Source organism: Ceratosolen solmsi, unplaced genomic scaffold, assembly GCF_000503995.2.
Source record: "Ceratosolen solmsi marchali unplaced genomic scaffold, CerSol_1.0 scaffold8, whole genome shotgun sequence".
Lineage (NCBI taxonomy): Eukaryota > Metazoa > Arthropoda > Insecta > Hymenoptera > Agaonidae > Ceratosolen > Ceratosolen solmsi.
Window position 1 is genome coordinate 1,655,158 of NW_011948439.1, and position 14,968 is coordinate 1,670,125.

The 14,968-nt window shown below is 30.1% G+C and overlaps 1 protein-coding gene across 1 annotated transcript in view; it reads right to left on the reverse strand.

Moving 5' to 3' along the window:
- LOC105365479 (solute carrier family 41 member 1) overlaps window positions 1-11,860 on the reverse strand; it is an 18,537-nt gene extending 6,677 nt beyond the window's left edge. Inside the window, exons 1-3 of the mRNA XM_011503655.1 lie at window positions 11,610-11,860; window positions 1,077-1,187; window positions 207-512 (exon numbers count right to left, since the gene is read on the reverse strand). Of these exons, the coding sequence (XP_011501957.1) occupies window positions 207-510 (304 nt within the window). The 5' untranslated portion in view covers window positions 511-512; window positions 1,077-1,187; window positions 11,610-11,860. The remainder of the gene's footprint in view (window positions 1-206; window positions 513-1,076; window positions 1,188-11,609) is intronic.
- Between the last annotated feature and the right edge of the window lie 3,108 nt (window positions 11,861-14,968).

A 14,968-nucleotide genomic window follows, 5' to 3' on the forward strand; every position in this document is an offset into this window, starting at 1 on the left:
GGGGGGGGGGATTGGCAGCCGTGTCGTAAAACGACAGAGATTATAGATAAGGGCCGTTTTTTGAAAACGATTAATTTAACGTGACGTATCGTCGAGAGAAGGAGTGCGACGGTATCGATGCCCAAGGCGGCCCACCGAGTCAACGTGGCGAGCAGCAGCGTAGCGAGGATAATCGATGGGCGGTTGAGGGCCGCTCCCTTCCTTACCTGCGATTTTCTTGACAATGGCGGGCTCCGCCCTGAGGCTCTCGACCGACGGTAAGTCCAGTTTCGTCCTTTCCACGGATTTGCCGTCGCCTGTGTTGCCAAGCGAGAGGACGACGCCGTCCTTGCCAGGCGTCATCGTCGGCTCGGCGCTGCTTCTGTTGCTGTTGCTGTTGTTGTTGTCGCCGATGACGTTGCTGTTGTTGTTGCCGTCGTTGCTGCAGCTCACGCGAGACTTGCCGTCGTGCCTCAGGTCCGTGACGTTGAGTGGCGTGGGTTCGTTCGCCAAGGCTGGAAACACGATCATGTCTGCGGAAAGTTGGAGCTAATGAGCGCCGCTCGCTATCAACGACGATTGAACTCTCCATTGTTAAGCGAATGCTCGGTTGCATAATGGGATAACCTTGGGATAACCATGGGATCACCTCCCCCTCCCCCATTATTTACCCTTCACCCCCCTCCCGCACCCTCCCGCCCTCATTAACACTTTGCGATACTTTATGTTTATTTTAAAGCGTCACGGTTGACACTCGCTTTCCGGAAGCGTAATTTCCGAGGCGATGCGCGCGAATTTTCGCTCGAGAGGTGTGAATTTAAGTCTGGTACGTATTTCTGTATCGAATCCGAAAAATAAACTATGTCCAATCGACGACGAAATCAAAGACGAAATAAGATGAAGAAAGAGATGACGAAAATGACGACGACGACAACGCGTGATTCATATTGCAATTTTTTTGCGAATAGTAATTCGTAAGAAGTTGGAATTTCTTTGTTTTCACGCAACTCTTACGCAGAGAAGCGATTCCCGAATTTCCAAACTTTCTTGAGCGATTTTATTCTAGTTGAAGCTGAAAAGGCCGAATAACGACTTACCGCGTTCGCTGCTTTTGGTCTCCTTGAACTCGCAGCAAGTCGAGTGCAGGATCGACCTGCGGCAGCTTTTGTTCCGATGGTCCGATTTCCGTCAGCTTTAGTCTACAAGAACTGTAAAATAATTGAAATTAATCATTCGCTTATACCTAATAGTTTTTCTTCCTGATAATATGTTAATAACCTACTAACGAGGAGATGATGACTTTGCTGTGATCTGTGTGTTCTAAGCAATGGGTTTGAGTATGCAAAGAAAAAGCATAACTCAACGATCGAGGATGATTAATACGTTTTATAAAATATCTTTTAAAAATCGATAAAGTTTATTAGGTTTATATATTGATCCCACGTAATATTGATATTTTAAAAGATATCATATATTATAATATATGTATAAAACATATTCTATATAAGGCAATTATAAACATTGCAATCTATGATTGAAAGAACAATGTCTTGAATTATGAAAATCTACTTTTTATAAATCGTAATGCAATTTAAGTACGTGATTAGGAAACGGTTTTCTCCGTCTCTGATCTACGAAACTCGTACGGGATTTTTCAGTACCATTGGATAACCAACGGGTACTTTTTACATTTTAATTTAGTTTCTGGTATCGTAATATTTTCGTTTCACTAAAAACAATAAAGTAAATATGAAACAGAAATGCGTTATAATTTTATCACTAAATAATAATTTTAATTTTATCACATTCTTGTTTCTAATAACTCAATTTAAAAAAGTAATTATTTATTTTCTCTCTAAATACGCAGTCTACATTACGCGTGACAAGGCTAAACACTTCATTTTAAGTGTTTTTAAGTACACGAGACAAAAGCATTTTATATTATGTATTTTACTATTTTTATCTGTATCAATATAAATTGAGAGTCAAAGTATTAAAGTAGAACAAATTATTATTTTTTTTAACTTAATTAAAGATATAATCGGTTTTGTAATAAGGACCTCTGTGTAGATCAATAAATTTTCTAATTAAAGTGAATAATAATAGTAGCCGGGCAACAAATTTCACTATTAAAAAATGCAGAAGATGTAATTATAAAGAAAAAAATTAACCAAAAATGATCCACCATTTAATTCTACAATATTGATTTTTTATATAATACAAAACTGTAAATTAAGTATGTGCCCCCCCCTCTCTCTCTCTCTCTCTCTCTCTCTCTCTCTCTCTCTCTCTCTCTCTGTGTATATTGGGTGCGGGTGCGGTGGGTGCGTTTGGATGCATCTTCCTGCCTGTGTGTGTCTGTCTCTGTGTGCGCGTGCGTGTGAGTGCGCGCGCGCGTGTTGTACATCTGTACATAAAAATGATTTTGCGTTAAATGAAATATTCATTGATTGTTAAAACAATGAAATAATTTAAACGATACTTTTAATTATTTTTAATAAAAATATATTCAAAGTTCAGAATAAAATATTGCCGTAATGTATAGAATATGATCAGCCGAGCTCATTCCTTAAATTATTAGAGATAATTTTCGATAACTTCAACAATTCTATGTCTATTTCGAAGTTGCTGAATCACTATAACATTTGTTAATTTTTTTAACATTCATCATATATAACAGCATTGGCGCTGCTAACGAATAATTTTCATATTATGATTATCGACTCAGTTAGCGATAAAATTTAAATAGCATACACACACACGCACACGCACACGCACACGCACGCACACGCACGCGCACGCACACACGCACATTATTAAATTACATATTTTTAATATACAATCAATTTCTTTAAAAATATGAATAAAGCGAGGGTTTAATTTTATGGAAGCAGTTGCGAGCAAATGCCATTGCATAAAAATTTCTACGTTCATATTGATTATATGTAAATAATTCAAATTGCATACAACGGTATGATTAATTAAACAATTTTGAATCATTTGATAAGAATTAATTTAAATTATATAGTTTTATAGGCTATAATAGCATATATTTTCTAAATACATTTTCGTCGTATGTAGACAAAAAGCGAATTCATTTACGAATATCATCCAACATTTACATTATATTATAACTGTAATAAATAATTAAAGTAGTAAAATGTTATTTCACTCATTTATTTATTATATAAAGTCAGATTATGTGGATATTGTGTAAGAAAATTGTAAAAAAAAAAAAAAAATAATAATAAAAATAAAAAAAAAAATAAAAAATAAAGAAGAAAAGTTTTTAAAAAACGATATCGCATTTACGTCGTAGACACGAAACGAAGTCGGTCGGAGATTTTACGTATATTCAATTACTTTAAAAGGCTTTGTTATGGATTATTAAAGTTTAACACATATAGATTAACCATCGACTTATAATTAAATATTACATATTACACTGCCGTATACTAAGTATACTACATAATATATTTATTAAATATTTTGACGTGCTCAAAATAATAATTATACAAACAAATGAAATAAAAAAAAGAAAAAAAAAGAAAAAAAAATAGATGAAACAAAACCAAATTTTCTTTAAGATAATTGGAATACAACTGTTTTATATGAATTATTACGATCACGTAATTATTAAATTATGTATTAATTGATATTTAAAAAGTCAAATGTACAAATTACCGTCAACTGTAAGTCGTATATCAATTACTGCTTATTTATTACTGTCGATTGGAATGTATTGCAATAAGTAAGTACCTATCAAAAACTTTTTATATAAACTTTCGTAGGTACTTATCAGTATTGTCTTGATATTACGAGCAATAAATCTTCATATTTACAATCATGAATTTAATCATTATACCTTTAAGATATCGTTTTCGACTTATTGTATGAGATTACTTTTTGAGGCTACATATAAACAATAATTACAGCACAAGTAAAGCATTAAAACTCATAGATATTGTTTATTATTTAACTCTAATTATACATTATAAATTATATATTTATAATTTTTTTTCTTTTTCTTCATCTTATTATTATTGTTATGATTCCTATTATTATTATTGTTATGATTATGATTCTTATTATTATTGTTACAGTGATTATTGTCGTTGTCGTTGTTGTTGTTGCTGCTGTTGTTGTTGTTGTTCTTATATTATTATTATTATTATTATTATTATTATTATTATTATATTTCTTGTATTAAGTAATAAATAATCTTTAAGGTTATTGAGTTAAAAGATTAATGAACAAACCAGCGTACATTTTCTGTGATATATATATTCGAAGCCAATTTATTTACAAAATTATTGTTAAAAATGCAGTTTTCGCATTTTACCGTTAATAATAAAAGTTTGTAAAAATCGTAAAATTTGTCTTACAAAGGAGCAAGTACTGCATGCATAATGATAAAAATAATTAATATTATGTTCTTCGTAAATTTTAATAGATGCAATTACTGTTGTTCAACAATTTATTTTTTACACGTGAAATCAATTATTTTACTCCGTTGACGAATAAGAAGGTATCGCGCACACTATATTATGAAATATTCGAATGAAAATGATTATTTCTTTTTATAGCGAATTTTTAATTGTGCAATGTATATAAAGTGAAAATCGTGGTAAGATAAAACGAGTAATGTAAGATTAGAAGGGCGAATAAACTTCCGATGATTAAAAATTAATAAATATATTTAAAAAATTGAAATTTCGAATATTCATCGATATTTCATTATATTTCTAGCGATGTTACCATGTAATTTCAAAGAGTCAACACTGTCTTCAATTAATTAGATGATATCGATAATGTTTATATTCATTAACTAGCGCTCACATTTACTAATTAGATATTATATATCGTTTAAAGCATAAGTGCAAGTATTTTTATGATACATCAAATTATATCGTCTTTTACGAGTCTTGATAGATCTAAATCTGATATCTAGCGTGTTTAGAAGTATGCGATAAATAAAATATGTCAGCGATGGAAATTGACTATAGCTGGAATTACAAAATTCCGTTATATGTACTTGGCTCGTTACATTAATTAGTCGGCCCATAAGACAGATGGAATTGGCCTTTCGAAATTAAAACAAAAAACAAAAACAAAAAACAAAAAACAAAAAACAAAAACTAACACAAAAAAAAAACCAAAAAAAAAAAACAAAAAAAAAAACAAAAAAAAACAACAAACAAAAAAACCAGAAAAAAAAGAAAAAATAAGGTCACCACTACAAATACGAATTAAAAACCTTAATCTAAAGGCCTTAAAGACGCATAGTGCCCAACGCTTTATCATAGACAGTGAATGTGTTGAGTGAGTGACGCAGTATACGCTACAATGGTCAAAGCGTAGTGGTGAGAGAAAAAAATTCCTGCAGCAAGTTCGATAAAATTTTAGCCACACTGGCAAGCATCGGACAACGTATATATCGTGCACTTTTGTTCTAGCGTGCTATTTGGTCTGATCGCGAGTGTGAAAGTTCGCGCGACCGAATTGTCATCTACGGCAATGATTATCTTATCGGTCGCCGATCGTCCCTGGAACATCGACTACATCGACTGGGATAAGCCAAGGATGCAGCGGGTCTCCGCGTCTTCGCGGCTCACGCTACCTTTCGCGCATTCGAGTAAAATTTCGTGCGAATAACGTGGCGCGCTGGCCTTGATCCCCCGAAACTTTTGCCGTGGAAATTAATTGCAACACTGAGGCAGCACGCGCCGCAACAAGTAGCTTGATCGCGTCACTCGCGTTCGCGCACGACGATCGGCCGATCGGCTGAACAAAAATGGCGTGGGTGCGCGGCCAGCCGAGGCGCGTCATCGGTCAGTGGGTGCCGATAGCGATCGGTGCCTCGTTACCTGGAGCGCGAGCACCTCGACGCGGGCTTCCGTACAGACGAGGAACGGCCAACTGCTGCCCGCGTTTATCGGCTCGCGGCCAAAACTCTTGGAGCTCGCGGCTCGCGACTCGCGACAATGGACGAGCCGTTGTGTAAGCCCAGGTGCACGATGATCTTGCCACTCAGCATCCTCGTCCCTTTCGCTGGACGCTTGGCTTTCCCATTCAGAGCGGAGGTCCGGCCGCCTCGGCTCTTATCGTAATATAGCGAAGGCGACGCACGATGAAAGCGACGGAAAGTGCCTTTCGATACTATTTTCTTTGCTGAATGCTCGCTTGCTTGATTCTTGGATAATTCGGGCGGCGACTCTGCTCCTACACATAATGCCGTGGGTAGCGATTGCGAAACATTGCAAACATGCAATATTTTGACATTTATTTATATGCCATATTCCTGCACGTACTCCCGTACGTATTAATAAATCGGCTATGTGTATTTTTTCTTTTTCTTTACACATACTATTCGTATTAAACTTTAATTTCATACGGAAATCTTATTGCCTACAATAATACTGTAATAATTCACTGGAATAATACAATAATTGTGTTATGCTGATAATGTTGATTCTATCATGTGTAAATGTGAAATCTTCAAGCACGTTTATTGATATACCAAGGTAATCGTCTTAATTTGTACCTAAACCTCAAATTAAGGGTGTTTCTCAAGTAAAAAACGACGCATTTCTATATTTTGCATTGAAATTTAACTTAAATGAACAAGAAAAGAAAAGATAAACTACAAAATAATACACGAGTATTTTGATTTTCACAAGTATGCCAAATATGTTTAAGTAATAATAAAATTGTAAATTATAAAAATTTTCTATTTATTTCTTAGCTTTAATTAATTTATGATATAATAATGATAGAATTGTACTTTCTTTTTTTCTATTCTTTTTTTTATATTAATATTATTGAGATTATAATTAATAGTTGATATTTATTACAATACTTGTGAAATCAATGTTGAATATACGTCCATTTGGATTGGAATTTTTTTAGTATTCAGAGTATATAAAAGTAATTATTATTACTTTTATCATTTAGCACATTTTGTAATAAGATTGCATAAAAATTCGTGTAAAATTCTATTATTTGGTAATTCTAGGAAAATAAAAAAAATTAATTAATTAGACTTTATTTATATTTTGTATTGTAATTCAACATTAATGAAATTTGATAAATTATAAAAATTGATTATTATGATGATTATTGTCATGCCGAACCGTATTTTTGCAATATTTTAAAGATCTCTTCTTATCATTATAATTTATATTTAAATATTATATACGAAGCAAGAAACAATCGCTAAAAGCGATAACTACTAAGTAATAAATACATTCATGAAATCATCAAAAAAAAAAAAAAAAAAAAAAAAAAGGTTAAAAAAAATTAGAAATTTATAAGTTTAAAAACTAAAAGGTTTTTTTTCATTTGCATAGTCTAAATTTGAAATTATTTTATGAAACTATAATTGTTCAAAAACTGCATTAAAACCAGCGAATTATCTATTCACAAGCATATTGCGTTCTTCAGAAAAATAATGTTTAACAAAAAAAAAAAAATTAGAATTTAAATGCATACCACGAAATTTACAAATTTTATAAAAATTTCAATATTCAGTAATAATAATAATACCAATAATAATAATAAATAGCAACAAGAAAATCTTGATATATATTTGTTTAGTTGCTTATTGTTATCATTTTGGATGATAATGTTACGTGATATTTTATGCGCAGCATTTTTGTGAAATTGATGGAAATTTACACAAATTAATCTGGAATTTATACTATATAAAAAATAGGTAATACTTTTGTAACAATGTGACTATAAAATATGTTATAATAATTGTACATTGAATATAATTAAAATATTACTATTTATATTAAAATAAAATAAGTTTGTATTATTGTTAATTATATATTTTATGATTATTAGTTCTCGAAATCTTGTAACTTATTTAGATGTATGGAACAATTAGATCTATGGAACAAATTATAAAAAACATTTCAAAATCATAAGTATCGACAAACCATAGAAATAATATGTTGACTATTTGCTGTATACTTTTATATGTTTTTTTATATATGTATTTTATATATTAAAATGTACAACGACAGTAGATTTAACGACAGTAGATTTTGAATTGGTTTTACACGACAAATATTCCTCGGATATACATTTATGAAGCCAATCGTTATTTTATTTATTTTATTCTTTTGTTTCAATGAAGAAATGTAAGACACTGACATTTAATAAATTGTGAATAAAAGACGTTCGATACAATTGTCATCGATGAGATCAAGATGTATTATTTTCGATAATTTTCATCGTAAATCTATTGACGTCAAAGTTTCTGTGCTGGAGAAATATAATGATCCTATCGTATTATATCGATACTTTTATTGTAAGTTTATACTCATCAAATCATTACTCTTTTTATTTTTCACATCTATTTTCGTAATCAAGGTGAGATTTTGTTGCTGATGCACTCGAGTATTGTACTTCGAATACATTGATAACTTTATCCTATCATTTTTATTGAAATGAGATTTTCCATTTATGAGTGTCATAAAATAAAACATTTATGTAGCTCAGTAAGAAAAGCTTTTGGAATTAGAATTAATCTTATGCATTCATGAAAAATTTGTATAATCGAAAAAACTTTTAAATATCTCCGGGTGTGCATATGAATAGAATATCGCTGGATCGCTATAAGCATTATTTTTTTTGTATTTTATTAAAAAAAAATTATGATAAAATGTATTCTCATTTTAAACAAAGAACATATTATTTTAAACAACAGTTTATTAAAAAAAAAAAAAAAAGAAGAAAAAAAAAAGAATGTTTAACTTATAACAAAGTTAATTTAATCATTGTATTAAAAATTTTTTGAAAATCTTCACTGCATGAATATTACAATTATAATGACGGATAATTTCTCATATATATATTTAAAAAAAAAATATATATATTTACACAAGTGTATATACCAATGATGTTATAGTTAATATTAATTATATATATATATATATATATATATATATATATATATATATATTTTTTTTTTAAAAGACTTTTTTAATATATATTTGTTTAAATGTTAGTGATAAATAGAATTAAGCTTTAATGCATTTTATGATGGGTAATTTCGTAGTTAGTATACTTATATCTTTGATTAAAATATTTTATTGTTAATATTCTGTTAATTTTGCCATATATATATATATATATATATATATATATTTGTATTTATCACTGTTAGATTTTTATAATTCCAAAGTTCTTATAAGATTCATAAAAGTCATATAATTTTAATTTTAAGACTTTTATGAGAGGGCTTATTGAGAGACCTATTATATCGTTATCAAACCGTAAATATGCTTGATCTATAGAAGATTAGTTAATTTTTAGAATTTTAATTTTAAATTATAAATACGAAAAATATTAAAAATGATTTTTTATATTATATATTGAACATTTTTAGTATATTTTTATAAATTTTCCAATGATATGTGTTGGTATTGCATCATGCATTTGTATTTTAGAAAAGACTTTTAAGATGTAAATGTTAGTGATAAATAGAATTAAGCTTTAATGCATTTTATGATGGGTAATTTCGTAGTTAGTATACTTATATCTTTGATTAAAATATTTTATTGTCAATATTCTGTTAATTTTGCCATTTACATTATTGGAGAATTAATTCTATAATTATCTATTTTTTATTATTGTAATTGATAATAGTATTTGATAGTTAGTTTTCCAAAAAAAAAAAAAAAAAAAATAAAAAAATAAAATAATATGATATAAAATTATATTACATTATTAAATAGACAATTATTTATTGAAAACTTTCAATTATTGATGAGATGAGAAAAAATTATAATTCAAATAGAACGTAATTTTGTAAATACACTTTAACGAAAAAATATTGATATTGTAGATAAAAAAATTTCATTTTTCAAAAAAAACAATTTACTTTAATAATAACATTCTTTCGCTAATTTGTTTCAATGTGCTAAAAAGTGCTCAAATACAGCTTTAAAAATGTCATAAAAATATATTATTTTACTATGGTATCTTATTAATGCAGAGACCTTCCAATTTATATGTTTGTTGTGAAATTTTACATTAATAGTCTTTCTTAATGATTATTCTAATATATTAATAGTAATGGGTTTGAGAAACGAGACAATTTATAAATGTCAAATCTATCGTCTTATTGTATTTTACTTTGTAAAAATGAACGACTATTAGTAATAAAAAATATTAGATATTACGTATATTTAAAGCGATCGAAGCATTCTTTAATTATTTAATTAAAATTTATCAATATTATTTGATTTGAACATTTTTGCAACGAAAGATAACGTGATATTATCTTTAATAGATTATAAATTGATTTTACGCCAGTAAAGTTTTAATTCTTGTATAAGTTATTTAGCCTAGTTTTAAAATAATTTCATAGAAATTTCTTATACAAAGGATGCGCCGTAAACGTAGCTATTTGTGTCAATTTTCTTGAAAATGTTTTCCTGAATATGCGCATTCTCATGCAATTCATAAATTACAAAATTTTACCACCATTTTCTTTTACCTTCCTAACGGTGTACGCGACTTTACTCACTCATACTTTCATTTAAAAACATATTTTTAATACATGAATATACAATTAATTATAAGATGCGATATTTTTATCTATTGTTTGTGATAAGGATGAATTTTTATATTTAAAGGATCAGCACCCGCAAACCTTATATTCTTGATTTTTTAACTACAGTTTTAGAAGGCATTAATTAAGTTTCGAGTCCAAGATTGATAAAAATCAATGTTATCGGTTTTTTCAATTGTACAGTTTTTTTTTTTTTTTTTTTTTTTTTTTTTTTTTTTGTTTTTAAATAGAAAATTATCGTTTGTATCAGAATAATATAAGTGCTCGCTTTGTTCATATAAAAAAGTTAGTCTGGAATAATTTCAATAATGGCTTTTAAATAAATTCTATTGCGTATGACAAGTTTTTCTTCGGTACTGCCAATTATTATTTATTTTTCAGATATAGAAGCGAAAATCCAAGTAGAGTTAAGTGAAATTCGATCGATAAATCCCGTGGCGTATCATTAATGTCATCCAAAGGTAACGAAGTGGCGTCGAGTGTGCAGTTTGTACTAAATGGAAAAGAATATCGAAATGCATTTCATCGCGAATAAGTATTTCAATGATTTTACTCGGCTGATTAAAGTCTTTGACATTGCAGATCGGACAGAATGATATTTCGATTTGAAAAGAGTGGCAATTGTAAAATGAAGGGTAATGGAATGTATCGTATGTAAAATCGTGCCCAACAAGCATCGAGCCGCAATAACGTACGCTGCCCTGTAAAATTCAATGAAAACATATTATGTAAATGTAGAGTTAGAGAGAGAGAGAGAGAGAGAGAGAGAGAGAGAGTGAGTGAGTGAGCGTGACGGGGCGTGAGGGGGGAGGGGAGACGCGCAAAACTTAAGGATTACCAAATGTCGTTCGCAATTAAGTGACTAACCGGAAAATTCCTCGGTGTATCATTAGCGCTCGACGCCATCACTTTGTTCCGCCGAGACATTATTGTTATTGTTATTGTTATTGTTAATAAGATAATATCGTATTGTTGCAAGAGTTATTGAGATCGTGCGTTAATTGAGGAACGGCTAGTGTCGATAAGGGAGATCGGTTAAACTTACTAAGGAGACACATTGCGATGTATTTGCGCCAGCGTGCCCAGTTTAGCTGTGCTGCGAGTCTCGTCCAGTCTCTTAACCACGGATACCTTGCTGGTGGCTTCTTATCGGTTGCGCGGGGGATGAGTGGGCCCACCAGTGTCGAGGTCGCAAGAAGAAGGACGCACGGATGCGAGGAGAGACGTGGGTGGCTGAGAACCGATGCGGGTTGGACCGTTCGACACACGAGAACGCACTTGACTGATAAAGAGCAGCGCGCGGCTGATCGTTTGGTTCGTTCGGTCTGGGCGTGTGCGTGCGTGTACGTACACGTAGAGCGCAAGATTAGGCACACGTGCCTGACATATCAGCGGCTCGGCTTTTTTCTTTATCTCGTTCTCACATTTGCGAACGAGAGAGGAAGGAGGAGTGCAAGGGCTTGGGCTGCTCGAGGGTTCCGGGGAGTATCGGGGTGCCACGGCAATACTTGAGTTGCGATGATTCCGAGGGGTCTCCTCCCTCGTAAGGCCGCACTGCAGATGGAAACAATGTGCGGTTAATGCTTTATTGTATCGGTCAAGAGGTCGGGCAATCGGTAAGGCGGCGTCGATAATATCGTAGTTGAGATTATTGCTCCATCGCGCTGCTTTGTAACGTATGATCCTCGCTGGCAATTATTCTAATTTCTTGAAACGAGCGATATTATAAGGATTGCTTGGCATTAGTAAATTAACTATTACAATACGTTTTTCTCAGTGAAACGTGGTTGAGTCAATTTCACATTGACCAATGGGCCCGATTGAAAATAGTCCCAACTCGTTTATTGACGGGTGGATAGAATTCTTTCATTCTTTCAACATGTCATAATTGCACGGGACGAAAGGCGTTTTCATTTCAATGTTGAAAATAGCCGCTAAATATACTTGATTTTAATTAAGGCGGATAGCTACGCCCAATTAAAGCATACATAAAACTTACCTTTTAATTATTCGGGAGAAGTAGATTGATATAAATTACAAAAATTCGTCACCGCAAATTGCAAAGCAAAATAATCATTTTGTGAATTGGGTTTTTCTTTTATATTTTCTAACGAACATTGTACGTAATTTTGTATATCGCATGCATTTAGTTTTCGTTATTGTGACGTGCATGCACTCGACGATGATATTTTGAAAATAATTTCAGACGCATATCGAGAGAAAAAAAAACTTCTCTTTGCAAATGAAAAGATTGTTACAAGAACATACAATAGCAGGAGAATTAATTAAGTGATATTAATTGAAGCATTTTACGAAAACAGTTTTTTCTTCTTCATTTAATAAGTAATATCTATTGTGTTTTCATATATAATTGCGAAAATTACGAGCATTTAATTGTGAGCACTTGATTGGTGACAAACATTCGGTTACTTGATGTTCTTCCTGTTTACTATGCACACCCACAATAAAAAATTTAATATTAAATTATTAGAATCATTCGTATAATATACAAGAACAAAGAAAAGTAGGCAGTAATTTTCATAACTCTTACGTGCAACTTTGGTCTTAACGGAAATTACAGTACAACTTGTAATAACAGCTGCACACGTATTCAAATATTCTACAAAGTACAAATAATATCTTGCTATGAAGAAAAAAAAAAAAAAAAATTCATATTTCTAAACAACTAAACATGTTCTGCTAGTACTTTCAAACAGAAAAATCTATTCGAAAAATCACCTACTATTTCATAAAAATCTTATATAACCTTTATAAGAAGAAATATTTTATCCTTATTATTATGACTCCCTATTATTTATAATTCTCAATATTTCATATGGAGCTTTATAATATAATATATTTTTGTTTATAATCTTCTTATGAATAATAATGTTTTAGCTAGAATGTTATTGATTGAAAATTAAATTATATATCTTTTTAAGTGTAATGATAAATTACTTCATCAATCATTATCACATTCCATCACAACTCTATGATTAATATCATAAGGTATCATTCAGTTGCAATTGAAATTATGAAGTTTTATACTTTAAAATTATTGTTACCATTTACCCATAGTTTAATTAAGTAGAAGGAGCTCATTTAGTTTGGCTTCAATTATTTCTCTTGCTCTGCGTAAAATACACAATTAGTACACAAGTTATTACTAATTGATATTGGCTACGTTTAGCTTGAACATTTTGATAAAATGTGTTTATAACGATAAAAATTTGCCGATATTTTATATGATTCTCGTAATATTTGGATAAGAGCGTTTAGTAATGAACGTAAAATCGTTTCCGCGGCTTATAATACTTTAACCTTGCCATCAACATAATAATCAACATATCAACATAATGCCGATTGTCAACATGACAACCATTTAATGACAGGCACGGATCGTACGTAAATTACGTAATTGATCATAATTTCATTATAATACTGTTGTTGATTACATATATTGTATGATCATAATATTAGTGTATCTATGAAATATAGAAAATTTTTAATAAATTCATCAAATTAATAAAATTGTTTATATAGTTTTGTATTTATCAGTTTATGGGTATTTCTTATATTTACAAAGTGTCTCAACGAGCACTAACAGAAATTAGAATATTTTAATAATAAAAATGCTTAAATCGAAGACACGCATTAGATTATTTATCATAACGGTAAAGGAAATGAAAGTAATGAGCGAATGTACTTGAATGGATCTAAAAATCAGTAGGTCGTGAACATAAAGCGTGAATACAATTGTTCTAGTGAAAGAATGAATGATATTTTTGTATTATTGTTAAATTTCCATAGAAATTGTATTAAAAAAGGTACAGGATATAATTACTTTTTAACTAAAACTTAATGGCGAAATAAACATTAGAATATAAGGGAAAATTTTATATATTTTTTCATACATATTTTTATTACGTATTTTAGATAATTTCAGAGAGTTGCTTCGGAAATTTTCTATATTTAATGTATTAATTTCTGTATATGAGATTGAATTAAAATTCTTTAATATCACATGTACAATCATAGGTATTAAAAAGTTTATATATTTAAGTTAGTAACAGCAAACGTGTAATATATAAGAAATATTTTTTTTATTAAAGTTTAGTGGGAGTCAAATAATTTATAATTGTTCCCATAAGATTTTCGTAGTACATATAATTTTTAATTTTTATGTTTTTTTCAACACGTTTAATCATAAAAATTAAAGAATATTTCGAAGAATAAGTACAAATCAAATGTTTTACTACACAAAATTATATACGTGGATATGTGCATTTGTGTGTATAATATTGAATTTTAGATACTAAATAATTTGATATATATATATATATATATATATATAAAATTATGAACGTGGGTATAATAAAAATTTTAGAACAGTAATAACTAATT